Below are 22,306 nucleotides of genomic sequence, written 5' to 3' on the forward strand. Positions count from 1 at the left end.
CCCAAGACTGGCTGCCCACTGAAGCCAAGCAGGGTTGAGCCTGGTCAGTACCTGGATGGGAGACCTCCTGGGAAAACTAGGTTGTTGCTGGAAGAGGTGTTAGTGAGGCCTCACCCTGTGGTCAGTGTAGTGAAGTGAAGTGACACTATACTGACAAAAAGCAAGGTCCTGACTATCTGTGGTCATAAAACAAAAAACAAAAAAAAACACCGGAATCTCTATCAAAAAAGAGTAGAGGTGTAACCCCGCCATCCTGGCCAAATTCACCCATTGGCCTCTGACCATCATGTCCTCCTAACCAGCCCCATATCTGCTGATGGACTTCATCACTCTGTCTCCTCTCCACCTGTGAGCTGGTGTGTGATGGGTGTTCTGGCGCAATATGCCTATTTGTTGAAACCTGCTTACTGACAACAGTCCCAAATAAAAAGGCAGTTTTAAACCTTGATTGGTATGAAGTGGCTGTTTGCACAGAACAGTAGAGTATGTCTATGTTCAGCATGTTGGGTCATATTAAGATTTTATTTAATTTTTTTGCAAAGGTGTTTGTTAGTTTTCTGTAACTCAGCTGCTGGGTCATTTTTAATGCCAAAACAAATTATAACCCTCTCACTACCTGACTGACCCTGGGTATGTGTAACCCAATGTTGGTAAACCATGCCAGTCCAGTTAAAATAGGATACATTTGGGTCATTTTGTGTTTTGCTTTGCCTGACGGGAAACTCCCTGAATGAAATTAAGGTTTGTATTACATTGTATTCCAATCAAATTATTACTGTATATAGGAAAAGGTCTGTAGTCTCACATTGTTGCAGCTGTGGTCGTGCTATCTTTAACGGGTTTAAACTTAAATGTCTGATAGACAAGATAGCATGAGGAAAAGCTGGTTCTGATGTAACCTTTCAAACATGAATACAAGATGTCATGATATAACTGGAACAGCCTACTGATAATAGTTTTCTTCCCACAGATTCCCATTGGCTGTTTCTGCTGCTCCCATCATGTCCTAAAACATTTACTCAAGGTTTTTGAAGATTTCATGATTGTAAAAGATTTAATTGACATTTAATAAAAAATACTATATGTGAACTGTTCTTGTTATATACTCTCTCTCTCTATATACAGTACAGACCAAAAGTTTGGACACACCTTCTCATTCAAAGAGTTTTCTTTATTTTCATGACTATGAAAATTGTAGATTCACACTGAAGGCATCAGAACTATGAACTAACACATGTGGAATTATATATGGAATTATATACATAACAAAAAAGTGTGAAACAACTGAAAATATGCCATATTCTAGGTTCTTCAAAGTAGCCACCTTTTGCTTTGATTACTGCTTTGCACACTCCTGGCTTCTCTTGATGAGCTTCAAGAGGTAGTCACCTGAAATGGTCTTCTAACAGTCTTGAAGGAGTTCCCCGAGAGATGCTTAGCACTTGTTGTACCTTTTGCCTTCTGTCTGCGGTCCAGCTCACCCCTAAACCATCTCGATTGGGTTCAGGTCCGGTGACTGTGGATGCCAGGTCATCTGGCGCAGCACCCCATCACTCTCCTTGCTCAAATAGCCCTTGATGCCTTCAGTGTGAATCTACAATTTTCATAGTCATGAAAATAAAGAAAAATCTTTGAATGAGAAGGTGTGTCCAAACTTTTGCTCTGTACTGTATATGTGTGTGTGTGTGTGTGTGTGTGTGTACTGTATATCACGTGACTTTCCCCCATTCATTCTCAGCAAAGTCATGGCGCTATGGGGTCTCTATACATACATACATACATACTATATATCAGGGGCGTTTCATCCAAGGAGGCAAGGGAAGCAGTGTCTCCACAAAGTATCGGATGATAAGTTTTTTTAATTCGTAATACAAAATATAAAAAAAATACAGAACATATTACAAAGTATAACATTAAAAAGTTTATGAATCACTAGTTTTCTAAAGTATACAGTCAAACAGCGACATCTGCAGGTAAAGTTAAAGCGGAGGATTGCCCATTGACTTATTAACAGAGATGACTGTACTAGGAGGTTATTGAGAATGAATGGGCGAAAGTCATGTGAGAGGAGGCAATGCGATGTGATTGGAAATGACTGGTTATGTTTGGCTGTGATTGGTTCATGCGATAAATCCCGCCTCTTGTGTTCGTGCAGTTCTGCAGTTGCAAATCAGTCTGAATGGACAATATAACGGAGTTACTGGGAGACTAATTAAAAAAGTAAGAAAATCACACTTAGAACCACTTTGTTACGTCAAAATAAAACTTTAAGGACTTTGCCTCATCATTTACGCTTAGAATGTATTTTTATTATTTAAAATGGAAAAACATTCAGGAGGTTGATTGACCCAGCAAATAACACAGATGGTTTCTGTCCAATATTTCTAAATAACCTAGAAGTAGTTGTTTTAAACCCAGCATTTTTTTGTAGAGCTCTCGAAAAAACTTGTTTTAAAAGTTGAGCTGTTATGAAAAGCTGTTGTTCTTGCGCAAGATGCTGAAAAAGCATAGAGACACAATGCAACAGTTACACACATCTGTCTAGCAGAGTTAACACCCCATAATTTGCACCCTAATGTTTGCTTAAACAGTCACATTGCAATTTCCTGACCCTTGAGCTCATTATGAGCAATAACAAAAGGTTAATCATTTTGAGGAAGTTAATTTAACATGATTAATTCTGAAACTCATTAAAACTTGATCGTTTTAATTATAATAAATTTTATAAAAGGTATTATAAAATTATAATTCAAATTAGTATTTTAAGACAAGGCTTGTTTATGATTTTGTTTATGCATGTTTAGTTTTTTAGGTGATTGAATCAATAGTTTTGCAGCAATTCTCCAATAAGCACAAATGATTGGTGCTGGAGATAAATACTTGAAAATTATGTAGTCATAAAGGCCACCAAATCCCTAAGCTTGCAGAGCAGGAAAAAGCAGAATGTCAGTATTGCAATTAATTGTTTTCCTTAAGTGAAGAGAATGGATTTGTTACAGAAAATTAGTCCCACACTGACTGCTCCAATTACAATGGAGATTCTTATGTGAAGTATAACACAAGCTTCCAGATACAAATTGTTTATATAAAAGCAGAATGATAAGATAATGAAAATAATCTACTTGCTATCATGAAATGCTAAATGTTTTTTAAATAATACATAGTTATTCTGATTATTTCGTTACATTATAATCTTATAAATGGTGAAAATGTTTGCCTTATCACTCTTTCCACTACTGTACTGTATAAACCATCACACAAGAACCTTTTACCTCTCATAGCGTTTTTAATTACATAATTTTTAATCAAAACTAATTTATTGTTTTCCTCACACATATTGTGTTGCCATATCAATATTCAGTAAAAACAATTTTATAATAAGATCATACGCTTTTGAATGGCGAATAAAAACAACATTTCCCCTAGTGGTGTAGGTATCATCTTTTTAATAATTACATCTTTCATAAACAGGCTGCTTATTTAAAAACATAATCATAATAGAATAGTCATTAGCAGTTTTCAGTTTCATGAATGTTTTGATTATTTCGTTTGGATGCTTGCTTTAGGTTCACATGCTACAAAAGTCTGAATTTGCAGGGGGTAATATGCCTTTAAGGGGGGGCATCTTTTTCTCACCAGCATGTTGCTCACGAGGTCTGATATCATCTCTCACAGTGGGTGAACTGAGAAAGTTTAAAGGTTCTGCTGTAGGTCAAGGAACTGGAAAATTGATGTCAAACCCTGTATGTGCAGCGAGATTCAAAAGGATGATAAAGGAAAGAATAAGCAACAAATCTGAGGAAAAATATCAGTCCTGCTGTGATTTCCACAACGCTATAATCAAAGTTGACAGGTTTCTCGGCACCCTTTTAACCCACTATTAACATTGGGTTATTAGTGATGCATTCACAAAAAAATATTATGAATTCATTAATGAATATGTTTCTACAAATAATAGTGTTTACTCAGAATTAAAAAATAAAAAACTGCATTTGTCTCGTGCTGAGCAGTCTTCAAAGCATAGCTCTATTTCATATTGCTAAAACAATGGGACACCATGACTCTTACACGAACCAAACACTCCCTCTCCTTCTGATCCACCTCCTCACCCATCTGGGCTTCTTTGCATAAATTCCCATGCAGACAGGAAAAGATTTGATAAGCATGAAGCAGCATATTTATGACACATTAAAACTTTCAAAGGAAGATATCTCTATGGTTCAGAAGGACTAAATGTGCCCTATTCAGAAGCATGAGATTAAATGGTCTTGTGTTTGAGAGAGGCGTACGAATCCACACGTTTGCAATTATCTGCATTTCTTCTTCGAACACAAAATGGCTTTTACCTCTTGAATATTCCTCTTCAAGCAAACATTACAATTTTTGTTTATTCCAAGCAAACTAATATCCAATTTGTTGCTTTAAATGTAGAGATTTTAATCATAACAATAATTTCCTTCATTATATGTTGTTATACGCTTTATTCGTTCACATTTAGAAGAGATGATTTTCAAAGTACAGTCTGACCTAAGGTAAAGGTTAAGCTCAGCAGGAAACACGAAGACAAGATATCCTTATTTTCCCTCACAGCAGCTATCAGAGCAGAACTCCAGCCTGCTCAGGCCTGAAAGAAAAAACAGAGCCGTGAGGTCCTTATATGCCTCTCACAGGAGGACGAACGCAGGCCAGCGTCATGAGGTCACATCATACTTCTTACATATGCAACTACAGTCTCCTCCGAATAATGATATTTCCATTAGGATTGAGTGTCTCTTTGCAGCACAAACTCATAGTGACCCTAAGAAACAGATAATGTGGCAATTGATGATGTCTGATTAAAATACATTCGTATGTGTTACCATACACTCCACCCATGATATCATTCCTTTGTGGAGCAGAGTGCTCGTCATCACATCTAATGCACGCTCAGGCAAACTTGCAATTTGTCCCAATGCCACCTTCAGTCCCTGAGGCACTGAACAAATGAGATACAGACCATTTTGCAAATGAGATACAGACCATTTTGCTGTTTTAGAAGAACCCTAACAACCCCACAGTTATTTCTTCTCAATCCATGAAGTGCTCACCATGAATGGGAAATTACAGAAAAAGAGAAAGTCATTATTTTTTGTTATTACCAGTGGTGTCAAGACAAGGTGATGTCGTATTTCAGTTCCTATTCCCATTCTGTGGATTGAAAATCTGGTATTTTATATATTTAAATGGATGAAAAAATTATTGAATTTTATCCAGGTTATATAGTATATATATAGATACAGGTGCTTCTCAATGAATTAGAATGTCGTGTAAATTTTCATTTATTTCAGCAATTCAACTCAAAGTGTGAAACTCGTGTATTAAATAAATTCAGTGCACACAGATTGAAGTAATTTTAGTCTTTGGTTCTTTTAATTGTGATGATTTTGGCTCAAATTTAACCAAAGCCCACCAATTCACTATTTCAACAAATTAGAATATGGTGACATGCCAATCAGTTAATCAACTCAAAACACCTGCAAAGGATTCCTGAGCCTTCAAAATGGTCTCTCAGTTTGGTTCACTAGGCTACACAATCATGGGGAAGACTTCTGATCTAACAGTTGTCCACAAGACAATCAGTAACACCCTTCACAAGGAGCACAAACATTCATTGCTAAAGAAGCTGTCTGTTCACAGAGTCCTATATCCAAGCATGTAAACAGAAAGTTGAATGGAAGGAAAAAGTGTGGAAGAAAAAGATGCACAACCAACCGAGAGAACCGCAGCCTTATGAGGATTGTCAAGAAAAATCAATTCAAGACTTTGAGTGAACTTCACAAGGAATGCACTGAGGCTGGGGTCAAGGCATCAAGAGCCACCACACACAGACGTGCCAAGGAATTTGACTACAGTTGTCGTATTCATCTTGTCCACACCACCTCAGCAGTGCCACAAACTGATCACCTCCATGCAACGCGGAATTGAGGCAGTAATTAAAGCAAAATAAGCCTCTACCAAGTATTGAGTACATGTACAATAAATTAACATACTTTCCAGAAGGCCAACAATGTTGTTGTTTTTTGTTGTTGTTTTTTGGTCTTATGAAGTGTTCTAATTTGGTGAAATAGTGAATTGGTTGGTTTTTGTTAAATGTGAGCCAAATTCATCACAATGAAAATAACTAGGGATGGCCCGATACCAATACTGGCATCAGGTATCGGGTCGATACTGTCCTCATATACTCGTACTCATAAAAATGATCCGATACCACGCACCGATACCATGTGCGTTTTGTGAAACGAAACTGGCCGCCACAAACTGCCGCTTTGTCTAGGTGAACGCCATATTAACGTAAAATGTCGGCGGTTTGGGCTCATTTCAAATCAGGGATGATGACAGCAGCAAGGAAGACTGTAAGTTATGTTCAGCTAAGGTGTCGAGAGGAGGAAAAGAAAGTACATCATTTAACACCAGCAATCTAATTAAACATCTGAAGACGCATCATAGCGCTGAATACACACAGTTTTTGGCAAGCAACTCAGCAGCCAACATTAACACAGGTTTTACAGAAGCGCGAGAAGATGTCTCTGCTCAGTTTAACTGTACAGTGGATTGATGACAACTTTACTCTTCGCCACGCCACCTTACAAGCAAAGCCGTTTCGGGGTTCGCACACCAACAAAGCCATAGCAGACGCGTTCGATGGGATGCTTCAGACCTGGTGCATTCCGAAAACCTCTGTCCACGTTGTGCTACGAGACAACGCTAAAAAATATGATTAAGGGCATGAATGATGCTGGACTCCCTAGCCTACCTTGTGCCGCTCACACTCTCCAGCTGGTGGTCCACGTGGGACTTTTGTCACAGAGAAGTGTTGCTGATGCATTGGCTATCGGACGCAAAATCATTGGCCATTTTAAACATTCTCCTCTAGCCTACTCCTGCTTCGAAGACATTCAGTTAGAGATCGGTCAGCCTGCAAAACGACTACAGCAGGAAGTACAGACCCACTGGAACAGTACATTTTACATGATCCAGTCCCTGCTTGAGCAGAAACGGGCACTTGGAGTTTTTGTGTCCGAACATGAACTGGGTCTGGGTCCGTTTGAGGAGTTAACACGAAAAGTTAGCTCTTCTGAAGCTATGGCAGCAGATGTGATTCCTGCTGTCACTGTATTGCAGCGATTTCTGTCTAGAGAGACCGACGATGACCATGGCATCAAAACTATGAAAGTGACTTTAGCTGCAGCTGTCAGGAGGCGATTTTCTGATGTGGAAGAACAACCCCTCTACAGTATCGCTACTCTACTCGACCCCAGGTAGGTGTGTGTGTGTGTGTGTGTGTGTGTGTGTGTGCGTGCGTGTTCGTTTCTGTGTTTGTATGTGTGTGTCTGTCTGTGTGCGTGTGGGTCTGTATCTATGTGCGTGCGTGTGTGTGTGTATGTATGTGTGTCTGTCTGTGTGCATGTGTCTGTGTGTGTATCTGTGTCTGTGTGCATGTGTGTGCTAGATAGCGAGTTAAAAGTTGCCAATGTCTTGCTGAAAGGTACATTTTAGTATTGCATTTTCATTAATAAATTATTTGATTAGGCTGTGTTATTTTAATAAATACCTCTTGTCAGATGCCTAAGTTTTTTCTCCCTCTGTTACAGGTATAAAAATCTTTTTTTCTCTAACACCAACACTGCTGCAAATGCCAAGGAGATGCTGATGCGTGAGCTGTTGAGGTCGTCTAGAGAAGAGGAGAATCATGACCTGCACGAACCTCCTGCCAGAAAACCACGCAGGGATCAGGAAAGCAGCAGCCTGGACAGTATATTTGATGAAATAGCAGATGAGCAAGCACCAGTCTCTCTAAACAGAGCTCAAGTAGGTTCTACTGCACAATTAGAGACATACCTAGGGGAGACCACAATTTCTCGAGAAGACAAACCACTACAATACTGGTCAGTTAACAAAGTGCGGTTCCCTACTCTGGCCAAAATACCTCTCAGCACCATGCAGTATAGTGTTAACAGTGAAAGGCTGTTCAGCTCAGTGTCACATATTGTGAATGACGACAGAAACAGAATCACAGCTGATCATGCAGAGATGATTTTGTTCATCAAAAAGAACCTGCCTCTCATTCTCCCAAAAAGTACCTAAGCTAGTTCAGATCACATTGCTGACTGAAATGTTTGTTTAATTGAAACAAGGGAGCTGTCACTGTGCCACATAGTTTAATTGTGTTTAATTGAAATATGCAGTATTTTAATTGAGACTTGCAATAGTTTCATTGATGTTTTGTTTAATTGAAATATGTAAGTGTTTCATTGAGACTACACAACAGTTACATTGAAATTGAGTTACATTGAAAGCTGGAGACGTTGTCAAACATTTCATTGATATATTGTTGAGTTGACGGTGTTGACTGTACATTACGTTTTATTTATATTTTGTCAGTTGTGAAGACAGTGCCAGTTTTGAGGCTTTTTGTTTACACAGAAATGTATATAATTTATTTTTTATTTGAAATTGCCTACATTTATTATTTTACTCATTATTTATTTTAGACTTGTTAAAACAAGCAGAGAAAATAAAAACAGTCTTCTAACCTGTGTTCTAAAATAGTCTTCCGTCTTCTTTTCTGGTAGCCTGTAATTACTTTCGCTGTAGAAATATCGGTATCGGTACTCGGTATCGGCAAGTACACAAATGTTAATAGTCGTACTCGTATCGGTTTGGAAAAAATTGGTATCGGGCCATCCCTAAAAATAACCAAAGACTTAAACTACTTCAGTCTGTGTGCATTGAACTGATTAACGAGTTTCACCATTTGAGTTGAATTACTGAAATAAATGAACTTTTTCACGTCATTCTAATTCATTGTGATGCACCTGTATACAGTATATATATATATATATATATATATATATATATATATATATATATATATATATATATAAATATATATATATATGCACACACACACACACACATGTATATATAGGTTATGTTAGGTTATATACCTGTATTACTGAAAATATAACATATACCTCACACATATTTATTCATCTACAACTCTTGTTTTAGTGAATGAAAAAGCCTTAATATAAATTTCTATTAATATTTATAATTAATAATTAATTGATTATTAATGTAAGTTTGTAATCTAACTACCTAAATAACTGACATGAATTCCGAGTGAGGCTAACAGGGGGCCTTGTATTTCTGGAAATTGTTACTGGAAGAAATGCTTCAGCTTATCAGAAAGTATCCCAAACATATCATAGTCAATATCATATCATAGGAGGTTTCTTTTAAAGAGAAGGCTTTTACCTCAAGGGAGGTTTTGCACTTTGAGTATTTAAAAAAAAGAAATTTGACACACCATCTCCCATGCCAGGTGAAAATATTGAGCTGCAGAAATTGAAGCTACATTTTGAAAAAGTAATGAGTATCTTCTCCGATCTAAAAAATAGCATTAATGATCTTTTATGAAATGTCACAGCGAAGGAATTTCTTGGAGAGTTCACGTAACCACATTATACTGCATGAATTCAGAACTCCACATTGTGGCTGTTTAAGTCAACCTTAATCTGAAGCTATTGACGGAGTTAAAGCACTTATTTGTGGAATAGTAAGAAGCCAAGTTTGTTCATGAGAATTTCTGATTTTCTTTATTGATCTTGATATGAAATTAAATTTCTGTGGCATGCCTCAGGCCACTTTATGTCTAGACTTTTTATATTTATCTAGCCAAGCTAGTTATTTAGTTGATTGATTAAATACACTAGGGGGCGCTAAAAATATATAGAGACTTCCAAACAAAGGTGAACAGCAACGTACAGTATGCTTTTTCACAAAGGATATACCATCCACACCTATTAAAAATAAATAAACAAATACAATTTTATTTTTTACTTATTCAGGATTTGATATTTAGTGACATTAGATTAGACAAAATATGATTTTACTGAAAGTGTATATACTTTAAACGAAAACATAAAAAAAGTTTGAATGCATTCTCATTTCTCATTTTAATAGTTAATAACATGCGATCTTTGACCCAGCAGACAATGACCATTTAAATTTTTAATTCTTGAGTTCATCAGTTTAAGTGTCACTTTTTTTTTTTTAATCATGAGATGATATCTGCTGCCAGTCTTAACAGAGAACGACATTCAATTAAATATCTGTAGTATAACATCAAATTATTAAAAATTGTTGTTAATTCCTGTAAACTAAACGTTTTGCTTCATCACTTAAACATTGTTAGGCTTGCTGAAAACTGTATTTAATAATACAAATAATCAAAAATAGTACATTCTTTACTGAAAATAAATATTTTACAAATGCATAAAAATACATGAGAATATTAAACTTTTAAAAATCAATATAATATATGAACAGAGTAAGATGTGTATAAACAGCTGACTTTAACTGCAATACTGTAAAATCAGTGCAACAATCTGTGTCGGTACAGTGCCAATGACTTCATGAACCATTATTTGGCTGACTTCTGCCTTGATGTCTGGGCCGTTACTCGTCTTCGGTATCCTTTGAAATCTTTGGGACTCAAACGTTTTCTTCCTGATAACAACAAAACACATTGTTAGACATTGAAAATAAAGCTGTTCTGTTGTCTTGATAATGATTTTCTCATTAATTACAGACAAACCCAAAATGATCAAACTTACCAGTTTTACAAGCATCCATACAGCTTTGTCTGGAGGTGAAGTTATTGTTGCTTCCTCCGCACCCTGTGTATGTGAACTCCTCGCAAGTCTCCGTAGTAGAGTTGTAGTAATACCTTGGTATGGAAGCTAAGCAATTTCCTTCATCCAAAATTTCATTGCAAATCACATTGATTTCTGAAAAAAAAAAAGATCATAAAAAAAGAAATGTTTAACTTTCGATCTTTGCATTTTCTGGGGGCCACAGATTAGTTCTAGGTTAAGCTAAGGTTTATTAACTAAGCAAGGCAAGAGACTGGAAACCATTTAGATGTGGTGGCCATTAAACAAGCCTGTTTGTTGTGCTGATAATTTGAAAAGATGACACTAAAAATATCTTAATGTGTTCCAACAAATATGATTAGGGTTGCAATAGGTATACAAACCCTTAAATGTTTTCTTCTATGTTCCGCTCATCTATTTCTTTTAATGCTATTGACAGTTCTTAACCAAATGATTAAAGCTAAATTCCTGCTATTTTCTAAAGATGGAATAAAAAAAAATATTAGCATTTTAAATATTTTCTATGACCTAGAAAGCAATTATCTAATTGAAAGATTTTTTTTTTTTTTTAATGCTACTGTCTCTCAATATACTTACTTTTAGAAGGTAAATATCTGCAATATTCCATACATTCCTGAAGGTTTTGAAAGTTGTTGTCATTGCCTTGACAGCCACCATAAGTGAAGGACTCACACTGCATGGAGGTCATATTGAAGAAATAATGCTTTAAGAGAGCACGGCAGGGCCCCTCTTCCATTTGAAAACGACATTTTTGAGGAACTTCTGTAGTGTGCAGAAGAAAACATGTTAAAGTGAGCACTTCCACAAGTGTGAATACAATGCTTATATATTTTTTTAACCATAACTGCCCTCGGATCTCTCGTAAAAAGTAAATTTAAGATGCTGAGTGTATTGTTTACAAAGCACGTGCATATATTCAGAGTGGATGTAAAATAAACGTACTTGGTATCCTGAAGCATGCTTTTCGGCATTCCAAAAAGGATTTGAAGTTGTTTGCGTTTCCTCCACACCCGCTATAGCTGAATTCTTCACACTGTTGGGTGACTGTATTGTAATGATAGCGCTGGATGTTGTCATTACACGTTCCTTTATCAACTTGCAAAAGGCAATCTTCTGTGGGGGAATAAACCGCGCATTAAAATGGTAAATCTCAACCTCAAATTAATGTGCAAAATTCATCGTCAGGTTTCAACAAAACAATCCGTTTCGCCCATTTTGCTACAACTGAGGAAATCATTAAAAATCAAAATGTTATCTTTACCTTTGGGCTGTAATCCGACGGCGCTTTGCAGTACAGCAGCAATTAGCAAAAGACCTCCAATCAAATCACGCAACATAGTGATAGATGTTGGATGCTAAGGTCTCGTGTAGTCTGATATATGTTGCTCGCCTCCGAAGTTACTGACTTGACTTGTTACAATCGTTGCCTTATAAATGGAGACTTTGTCAGGAGGGGGGACTCTCATACGTCATTCCTATGAAATTCCACGTAGTACTCCAGTAAATTGCGTTCATTTCCAAAGTAGAAAATATGTGAGTATATGACTTCATATTTCATAAGAATTATATCAAAGCTAGACGTAATATTACTACTAATACAAATATTTTATATATATATATATATAAATAAATATATATATATATATATATATATATATATATATATATATATATATATATATATATATATATATATATATATATATATATATATATATATATATACACAGACACACACACACACACACAGTGGATACAAAGTATTTAGACCCCCCTTACACTTTTCACTCTTTGTTATATTTGCTAAAATCATTTAAGTTCTTTTTTTTTTCCTCATTGAGTGAATGGGTGAATGTGAGACAACTTGAAAAGTGCATTGGATGGCCATGGGGTCTGTAGAAAGCGCTATATAAATGCAGTCCATTTACCATTTACCTTCTTTCCCTCGATTGCAACCAGTCATCCTGTTCCTGCAGCTGAAAAACACCCCCACAGCATGATGCTGCCACCACTATGCTTCACTGTTGGGACTACTGGACAGGTGATGAGCAGTGCCTGGTTTTCTCCACACATACCGCTTAGAATTAAGGCCAAAAAGTTATATCTTGGTCTTATCAGACCAGAATCCTTCAGGTGTTTTTTAGCAAACTCCATGGGGGCTTTCATGTGTCTTGCACTGAGGAGAGGCTTCCGTTGGGCCACTCTGCCATAAAGCCCCGACTGGTGGAGGGCTGCACTGATGGTTGACTTTCTAGGACTTTCTCCCACCTCCCGACTGCATCTCTGGAGCTCAGCCACAGTGATCTTTGGGTTCTTCTTTACCTCTCTCACCAAAGCTCTTCTCCCCCAATAGCTCAGTTTGGCCGGACGGCCAGCTCTAGGAAGGGTTCTGGGCGTCCCAAACGTCTTCCATTCAAGGATTATGGAGGCCACTGTGCTCTTAGGAACCTTAAGTGCAGCATACACTTTTTTGTTTGTAACCTTGGCCAGATCTGTGCCTTGCCTGAGCTCTTCAGGCAGTTCCTTTGACCTCATGATTCTCATTTGCTCTGACATTCACTGTGAGCCGTAAGGTCTTATATAGACAGGTGTGGGGCTTTCCTAATCAAGTCCAATCAGTTTAATCAAACACAGCTGGACTCAGATGAAGGTGTAGAACCATCTCAAGGATGATCAGAAGAAATGGACAGCACCTGAGTTAAATATATGAGTGTCACAGCAAAGGGTCTGAATACTTAGGACCATGTGATAATTCCGGATTTCTTTTTTAATAAATCTGCAAAAATGTCAACAATTCTGTGTTTTTCTGTCAACATAAAACAAAATAATAAATAATAAAAATATTATTAATAATAATGCACAGTAAAAATATTTAGCAGAATAGTACGTTTTTCACAAAAACATTACGACCTATACTAAAATTCAGAACAACTACGTCTAATACATTATGTTAGTTTCATGTGTAACTTGCCTTTCTTTGTAATTATTTATAAAATATACTAGAAATTTCTGAGTGAAAATTGCTTAAATATTAATTTAGTTTTTAGCCAATCCTACACCATGTTTTTTTAGTGTAGTAACATTGTAATGTATATAACATACACATTACATATGTACGTAACAATGTATTAACAATAAAAAAAAATATTATTAAGATTATTTTTATTGAGATTATTATAGAATAGTTGTTTGGCTCTGATATAACGATGAAATAATGATATAATGAAAATTTCACATTTGCATGTGTAACCACCTATGAAAACTTTTTTGTTGTTGTTGTTATTGTTAAGAAAATACATTTGTCATATCTTGGATGATAATGCATTATCTAATGTGACAGGTCAGGGGTAAACATAGATTAGCATATGCTCATCACAGCAGCCTGTAATACTCTCTGTGTCCCCATGACCTAAATTGCAATCCAAGGGTCATTAGGAGAAAACCAGAATGAATTTCATTATGTTTGGGATTTATTTTATTGTTTATTTAAATATGCATTTACTTTGTTGAATGTGTGGTTGTTCACAAGAACAGCTGACCAGACATTTGGAGAAGACTGTGAAAAGAAAAAATAAGATTGCTTGTTTTAATGAGATTAAGAGATTGCAATGTTTATGCAGATTACTTTATAAACCGGATCAAGAGAGAGGTGCAGAATCTCTGTCCATTTTCACAGGTGGAGGAGACCTCACCGTAAGCAGCAGTAAGTCTGATCATCAGCAATATGTTGTATATTTAAATATCCCAAAGATATATAGCCTACCAAATGTGATGTGATTGTTTGACTTGATTTCTCAGACAATGCCGGTCATAAATGTAGAAGAACTGACAGATCTGGATAAGGCTAAAATGGAAGTAACCCAGCTCAAAACAGAGGTCAAGCTTGAAAGGGCGAAGGTAAGCATTTAAATCGTGGCCACATTACACAAAACAGACTTGATCAAAGTTGGATGGGCATTGTTAGTATGCTGGTATGTAATTATTTGTTTGATTGTCACTTCGGTTACCTTTTTTTGCCAGGTGTCCAAATGCTGTGAAGAGATTTCAGAGTACATTCAGAGCGGAGCAGATGAGGATCCTTTGGTCAAAGGCATCCCAGAGGAGAAGAACCCATTCAAAGAGAAAGGTGGATGTGTCATTTGTTAACGAGGACAGCGAAACCCCAACTTTTACAGTTTAGTGTTCATTGCTGCCTAATCATAGCTGGAATCCACTCTACAAGAAAAAGGACAATCACAAACATGGATAAATGTTCAATGAACTCTAAATGGCTTTTTCCCCCTCCCTTTTTCTAAATGAGTCCCCAGGATCTGGACCCCAATATGTTGTGTGTTCCTCTTTGAAGTGCTGTAATACCATTGGGCACTGATCACCAGTGATCTGCTTGATGGACTAATGCATGTATTTCTTTCTTGGGCAGCCGGCCAAGGGGTAACATCTGTGTGACAAAGCAGGTTGAAAGTGGGATGTTTGAGCTTGTAATTCACATGATAAATCAATGCTTAATTGGTGGAATATTTTAGCTATTCAATAAAATCGCATTACTTGTACAATAATAAAATACAGTTTCTGAATTTAATTTTTGTCACCAAAAGAGTCATAATGAGTTTGGTTTAAAATTCACATTAGCCTTTAGAGTAAACGTTATTTTAAAGAAAACTTTACTTTACACTTTAAAGCAGTTTGTCATAATGATCAGACAATAGTTTTTTTGTTAATTTTGTTAATTAATTAAATGTAGCCTACTAATGTTAGCCTACCACAAGTGGTAACTGCCAAAATACAATACTATAAATTTAATAAATATCGAAATTAATAAATATGGATCTTGTTCTGTTTGACCATTACCCATGTAGTTTTATTGTAGAACTATAAATATGTTAACTACAATAATCTTGAATCGCAATTTACTCAAAACAACTGTTGTCTGCAACAAGAGGAACTTGTCAGAAAAAGCGGCCTCCAATCTGAATGCATCTGTTACTACCGAAAATATCAATCATGTTCTCTATACAGAGGAACGTTTTGCATTAAAGGCATCTTTAAGAAAGGTAGATATGACCTTGCTTGGGATTTCATTGTTACTGTCGGACATAATATTGGGATTTTATGGAAGGACTTGTTTGTTTTTTATTAAAAAAAGAAAGAAAAAAAAAAGAAAGAAAAAATAATTCCCTTATATTACTGATAAATAAAAGTTTATTTTTCATACTATTTACAATTCAGAATATTTACAAAAATACATTTGTGTACAATTTGTACTTTATGACAAAGACTCTGCTGTCTCTTCTTCTGATGTCATTTCCATTTTTCAAAAATATGTATGTTTGATAATCATAAGAATTAGAATTCATCAAGGAATCTTTCTTTCTCTTTTTTATGTCATATTTAATTTACTAATGGAAAAGTCCTTTCCATTACATGTCATTATCTTCTCTAAGGCATGTGATAAATATTTTAACATGAATTATATTTGAATTTATAAGATTTAAATAATTGAAAGTCATTAAAGTTATACTTTTATATAAACTGTGTAGACTAGGAAGGGTTACAGGACTTGGGAAGGAAGTTGTTTTCTCCAATTCAAGTCTGTTGGAAAAGGCTTGTACCAGAAAGGATTTAAGTGGAAAATAGAAAAAGCAACAGATAAAATGAAAACAAGTCTGTAGAGTGAAGCTCAGGGATGGAGTTTATTAAAAGAACTCACTAGGGACAGTGAAACATTCAAAACAAGTTAGAAAAGTCCTTGACATAGAAGCATGTAATGCTGTGTCTAAATGAAAGGAAAGACTGGTGTGAAATTTAACAATGCATAACATTTGCAGGCTTGGTTTTATTTTTCTAAAAGTGTTGTACAATAAAATGCACTTCTTCTCAAGGTCATCTCATGACTCAACCAAATTCTTCACCCAGTATTAATCTTACATAATGCTCAAGTCACGTCAGTTATGTTTCGATTGGAATAAAGGGAGTATGATTTTTATTTTTTTTTAAATCATGCACAATAGGGTTACTACTTCCAGGAAACATTACCTACTGTTATTCAGTTTAGTTCAACGGTCATTAACAATTACGAACATTACACTGAAGGTTCAAACAGGGTGGACCAACCTTCCTTTCTGACTGTATTATCCAGTCACAGTCTTCTGGGTTCTGACTAAACCTAAATAGGTCTGTCACGATAACAACTGTTTGTTGTTCGATATATTGCCGAAGAAATAATTGTGTTAAACAATATTATTGTCATTTTAAGACCATTTTATGCCACTGAATATAAAATCATAATATAAAAGCTTAATAATGCAAAAAGGCCAACACATTTTCAAATGACAACAAACTTCTAATTGTTAAGAAATGTTTAGATCATGGAAATTAAGAAGGCTATCCAAAATATTGGATACCTTAAAAAACCTTGTACCTTGTATAAACAATAAATAAAAAAATTTTTAACAAAAAGTGCTAAGTAACAAGTAGAAAAAAGAAAAATTCACAAGAGATGTTGCCAGGTAGAATTAATTCACACACGCAATCGCTCTCACTAATGCATTCATATGATTGTAATCTTTACTGTGCTACTTTATCTGTATCTGATTTAGAACAAGCAGAAGTCTGTGAAAAATATAACGACCCAAAGACAAAATAACTGATAAAAATGTGATGTTTTAGGAGCAATATGTGGGCAGCGCTGTGTCATATGACATTGCTGTGCACAAGATATGTGAGTCTCAGCTCCAGACTTATTTGTTCATCAGTGATTAGTCGACTTCGGCTTGACTTTCATCACATAAAAGTAGACTTAAAAAAACAGAAATTGTTCAACCCTTAAGTTTATCAGCGTACTGTTGACCCCATGGTCCCTTTCGATTTTAAACGCTGTTTGTTCTGTGCACAGTCAGGACATTTTTGTTGGCAAGTGAAGCTGCACGTCTGCATGTTTTTGGGGAAATGTGTTGCTCATCCCTCTGGAGTATTTTTCTAACTTTTCAAAGCTCATACTGACGCAGATTTTTTTTTTTTTTTTTTTTTTTTGTTAGTCTGTACCCATTAAACATATAGCCTAAGCATGACATAGCTCAAGAGGAATCATTTCCATAGCTGGAAAACTCTATAGCCTTACATTTACTTTTAATCATTTAGCAGACACTTTTATCCAAAGTGGCTTACAAATGAGAAAACAATAGAAGCAATCAGACAACAAGAGAACAACAACAGTATGCAAGTGCCATGACAAGTCTCAGTTAGTCTAGTACAGAACACGGAACAGGTTGGTTGGTGTATTTATTTTTTATTATTATTTTTTTTAAGAATACGGAAGACAAGAAAAGAAAAGGTAAGTGCTAGTATTAGTATTAGCCTTAATTGAATTAAAATGATTGGCTCAACTTACTTTTATTGTTCACATTATTGGGAAAATAATTACTTTTATTTTTTTTACAATAATAATTAATAATAATAATAATAATAATAATAATAATAAATGTATTTTTTACATTTATTTTTATTTTTTTATCTGTTTAAGTAGATTTTAATGCCCCATTATGGGCTTGCACCTGGGATCCACATTGGGGCAAGCAGCGGAAGCCCAGATGTTCTAAAAGTGTCTGTAAGGATCTTGAAACCGATACTGATATTTACTGATATTGGATTTTAAAGCCAATATCGGCCGATAATATCGAGCATCCCTAGTTGTCTAAATATGTGTTTCTGCCCCAAGGGACAGGCGTCTGGGACTGGGCTATTATTTGAAGTGTTACGGTATGCCTTCAACCTTTCTGAGAGTCCACAATTCAGCATAGTTCAACACAGCGTAAACTTTTGATGTTTTTTACATTTTTGGGAAGTTAAACCCAACTTAGCACATAAATATGCCATGCAGGACCCATATATGTGTTCCCAGATTAAACACATTCCCACGTGGCCCATAAATATGCCATGCAGGACCCATATATGCATTCCCAGTTCAAACCCATGCCCACTTATGTGAGTTACGTAAGTAATTACATAACTCAATAGGCCTACATAGTTACGTTGCGCCTCTGCCATGAAGGACCCATGTGTTCCCAGTTCAAACTCAACTTAGCACATAAATATGCAATTCAAGACGCATATATGTGTTCCCAGATCAAACACATGCCCACTTGGCCCATAAATATGCTATGCAGGACCCATACCTGTATATGTGTTCTCAGTTCAATTGGCCCATGCCTGTCCCTTATGGGGCCCATGTAATCAGCTCATATGGGCTTTGTACGTGGAACTCATACTACAAAACCTACATGGGACCCGCTGATTCCACCCAGCCAAAGCCCATGCCCACACAGTAACCATGGAACCCGTACTTAACCCATCTGGGCCCCACATGTCATTGCTGGCTGGGTTGACTCCTCCATTGCAACATTTATTTTCAGTGTTCTTGTGATCAGACACTAAAACAGTACGATGAGTATTAAGCCTGATTTATACTTCTGCGTCAGACCTACGACATTGCTTTTACGTCGTAGACTAAGGGTCAGTTTTCATTTATACTTCTGCGTCGTTGTCCACGTCAACATGCAAACCACTAGTCTGCAGTGTCCACATGTTGCTGGTGTAACCTGATACCATGCCAAAAGCCAAAGAAGAAGCGGCTCGTCAGAGAGAAGCATTATAGCCGTGACGGCAGCAAATAAATATCAAATAATTAAATCATTATTTAAAACTACTAAAGGAGACAACAATGGAACAAGAAAAGATGGCATTCTTTTCATCTCCACAAGGACTTGTGCCATGGCAGATCTACATTGTTTTTCGTGGACAACTACTGTTGTATAATGTAGTATAATGGTGTTCCTGTAGCTGATAGGTAAAAATGTATAGCCTGAATGCACTGTAAGTCGCTTTGGATAAAAGCGTCTGCTATATGCATAAATTTCATTTAATAATAATAAATGGTAAGACATTTGCTATTTGCTTTGTTTTATTTTATATAAGGTGTAACATTAAATATATATTAAAGTGCACATAAACACATACAAAACTCAAGTACATATGGAGGGAGGGGTTCTAGCAGACAAATCACGCAGCGTTTGCGGTCCGTGTAGAATTGACGCGCTGTTATATTTTAGGAGAGGTGCACGTCAGGCTACCTCGTACTACACATAGCCAGGGGGGCAGGGTTTCATATTTTTTCAAGCACCCTTGGGCGCCGCCATTGGCTAGCGAACCCCCTCCTGCTGTTAGCATTCCATTGACTCCCATTAATTTTGGCGTCACTTTGACAGCGAATAACTTTACATCTGAGGCGTTTAAAGACTCCATTTGTCCATTAATTATTTCTAAAGAAACGTGAAAATGTATAAAAGGCTCCATTACCTTGTATCTGACGTTATGGTCCCGTAGAAGCAGTTTTTGGAAAAAAAAAAAATAGGCTAACGATTGCGTCATAACCAGCGACTCTGTGTCGCACAGTAGAGAAATTACCGTATGGACAGGATGAGAAGCTCTCAGGCAATCTTTTACTGTCTATGTGGCAATGGGGGGGGACGTGGAGGAATAAAGTCAAGGGAGATAATTATTCGGAATACTTACCAAAATTTGCTCCAGTTCACGCTCGCCTTCTTTGGAAGATTCTGTGGGTGATTCAGATTTCTCTTGACACAGCGATTAGAAGACTTACAGGTTGCTCACGTGACATCTACGTCATCAAGCTCAGTTTGAGTCTGCGCAGTACACCCAAACCCAGGAAGTGCTTGCTTCTAATCGACTTCATTTTTCTCTGTTGAATACAATGGGGTCACTGTGTCCATTTCTTTTACTGTCTATGCACATAGCCTACCCCATAGCTATAGCCTCAAAGTTGTGCGTCTATGCGTAGACTACGGCGTAGGTTCGACGCAGAAGTATAAATCAACCTTTACAGGGTCTGTTGACTTTTCAGTTGCATTTTTTTAGAGACTTCTGCTCCATCTGTTTTAAATATAATACTTTAGGCCAAAACACTCACCCTTGTGTTGTTTGTAATCTGCCTGATGTGTCACATTCTTGGGGACACACAAAAAAAAAAAAAAGCTAAATATCCAGACTGCTAGTTTACAGCAAGCAGAAGAATATGATGTTTATTTAATGGCGTTGGAAGAATTGTAAATATAGAACATATTTTTTTGTTGTCTTAATGGTACATTTCATACCTCTTTGGATTTTTTTTTTTTGGGGGGGGGGGGGGGGCTTCACTTAAAGTCAGAAATAATTTTTTGTCAGTGCTTGTATGGTTAAAATGTATGGAGTATTGCTGCAGATGCCCACTGTGTTTCACAATGGTTAAAACAACATGCATGTGTGTGTCTTAAAGTGACTCAAAGGGAAGCGTGAGTCCCGCTTTCAAGGAAGCAACCTATTGTAGGGCTGTTACATTCTGTAGAGCTTGAAGGAATTTGTAGACATTTTATTTTTGGTCTTTTGTTACTTTAAAGAAAGGGTGGAAAGTGATGTGTAGATGGAAGGGTATGGATCAGGAAATGGCTTGAACCGGATATAAATTGTCATTGCCCATGTGGGGCTAATTGCTAGGCCATATGTCTGTCAGAAGTCTGTCTGTTTACAAAAATTATTTATTTCTAAGAAATATTCTTATAATTCTTTAGCTGTGACATATAAATCTGCAACTTTTTTATATTTTATCCAAGGGCTTTTTTTCTTTTCTTTTTTAACCTTTATAGAGGGCATTTTTCCCACTAATCTCATTATTAATTTCATTTCAAATTCTTACATTTGATCTATAAAGTCAGTTATAAAAACGTGATTATCTATACGTTATCAAATGAAAACATTTAAACTGAAAAAATACAACTGCATTAAATAATATCATGAGATTTTTTTTAATTATTTTTGAATATACAAACAAGAAATGATGGTGGAAATTATACTTTTCAACAAAATTAAAATGCCAGTAGATGCCTGTGAGCATTTAATGAGTAAGTCATTGATTCGTTGAGATTCATCAGATGTTTATGCATCGGCTAATGAAACTTTGACTCATCCGATTCGTTCCAAACACTGAATCAATCATAAATGAATCGGCTGATTGCTGAAGTCCACCTACTATTCTTGTATTTGCTTATTGAACTGTTTATAGAACAATTATACAGTTGTAATGGAGAAAAAATTGTGTAATGTTGTGTAATACTGACTGTATTTTAAATATAAAAACTTTCTATTTAGAATTTTTACTTCAGGATGCGGAATTCTTTGCGTGTTTTGATTTCTTCTGGAGAGGCTGCGTGAGCCTTGCCCCCAGGGGCGTCGGACTGGGGGTAAAACTTATAGCTTATACTGTCAATAGATGCATTTACAGTAGCTATATCCACTATTGGCCACTTACGTTAGATGTAATAAAATCTGAATAATAATTGCGTTTTGGTGTTTACATAGTTATTTTCGGTGACTGATGTATTAATCAAGTTACTGTCTGGCATTAATGAAGCATTATGTAGAGCCCTGGAGTATATGTGCCCGACCCAATCTAAACCATGATTGTTACACGGTTTTTGTTGTGTTGTTTTCATTGTTTCCTCCTTATTTGCCTTGAAATCCTGCTTCATTGGAATAAGTGT

General features: G+C 36.2%; 3 protein-coding genes across 4 annotated transcripts; 2 read left to right on the forward strand and 1 right to left on the reverse strand.

The window, feature by feature from the left end:
- The first annotated feature begins 6,765 nt into the window (after positions 1 to 6,765).
- LOC113061923 (zinc finger BED domain-containing protein 4-like) lies at positions 6,766 to 8,124 on the forward strand. Its single transcript, XM_026231436.1, has 2 exons — positions 6,766 to 7,298; positions 7,632 to 8,124. Exons 1-2 carry the CDS (start codon positions 6,766 to 6,768, stop codon positions 8,122 to 8,124), a joined length of 1,026 nt encoding a protein of 341 aa, XP_026087221.1.
- A 1,855-nt stretch (positions 8,125 to 9,979) lies between these two features.
- On the reverse strand, positions 9,980 to 12,135 carry LOC113062048 (tissue factor pathway inhibitor 2-like). Its single transcript, XM_026231562.1, has 5 exons — positions 11,980 to 12,135; positions 11,661 to 11,831; positions 11,295 to 11,480; positions 10,659 to 10,832; positions 9,980 to 10,551 (listed from the first exon to the last, which is right to left on the reverse strand). The coding sequence occupies exons 1-5, from the start codon at positions 12,053 to 12,055 to the stop codon at positions 10,466 to 10,468; spliced, it is 693 nt and encodes a 230-aa protein (XP_026087347.1). The 5' UTR covers positions 12,056 to 12,135; the 3' UTR covers positions 9,980 to 10,465.
- A 2,208-nt stretch (positions 12,136 to 14,343) lies between these two features.
- LOC113062049 (guanine nucleotide-binding protein G(T) subunit gamma-T1-like) lies at positions 14,344 to 15,294 on the forward strand. 2 transcript variants are annotated; one of them, XM_026231564.1, is made up of 3 exons: positions 14,344 to 14,421; positions 14,517 to 14,615; positions 14,739 to 15,294. In XM_026231564.1, the coding sequence occupies exons 2-3, from the start codon at positions 14,520 to 14,522 to the stop codon at positions 14,862 to 14,864; spliced, it is 222 nt and encodes a 73-aa protein (XP_026087349.1). In that variant the 5' UTR covers positions 14,344 to 14,421; positions 14,517 to 14,519; the 3' UTR covers positions 14,865 to 15,294. The 2 variants fall into 2 exon arrangements, with proteins under 2 accessions (XP_026087349.1, XP_026087348.1); XM_026231563.1 differs by having other exon boundaries at positions 14,351 to 14,411.
- Positions 15,295 to 22,306: the final 7,012 nt, after the last annotated feature.

This window comes from Carassius auratus, chromosome 44 (genome assembly GCF_003368295.1).
Source record: "Carassius auratus strain Wakin chromosome 44, ASM336829v1, whole genome shotgun sequence".
Classification (NCBI taxonomy): Eukaryota; Metazoa; Chordata; class Actinopteri; order Cypriniformes; family Cyprinidae; genus Carassius; species Carassius auratus.

Excerpts from the sequence above, each read along its gene's own strand:
- LOC113062048 (XM_026231562.1), bottom strand. The coding sequence starts at position 12,055 with ATGTTGCGTGATTTGATTGGAGGTCTTTTGCTAATTGCTGCTGTACTG. Across the intron at positions 11,832-11,979 it reads CGTCGGATTACAGCCCAAAG|AAGATTGCCTTTTGCAAGTT; the intron begins GTAAAGATAACA and ends ATTCCCCCACAG. Across the intron at positions 10,552-10,658 it reads TATGGATGCTTGTAAAACTG|GAAGAAAACGTTTGAGTCCC; the intron begins GTAAGTTTGATC and ends TGTTGTTATCAG.
- LOC113061923 (XM_026231436.1), top strand. The coding sequence starts at position 6,766 with ATGAATGATGCTGGACTCCCTAGCCTACCTTGTGCCGCTCACACTCTC. Across the intron at positions 7,299-7,631 it reads GCTACTCTACTCGACCCCAG|GTATAAAAATCTTTTTTTCT; the intron begins GTAGGTGTGTGT and ends CCTCTGTTACAG.
- LOC113062049 (XM_026231564.1), top strand. The coding sequence starts at position 14,520 with ATGCCGGTCATAAATGTAGAAGAACTGACAGATCTGGATAAGGCTAAA. Across the intron at positions 14,616-14,738 it reads TCAAGCTTGAAAGGGCGAAG|GTGTCCAAATGCTGTGAAGA; the intron begins GTAAGCATTTAA and ends TTTTTTTGCCAG.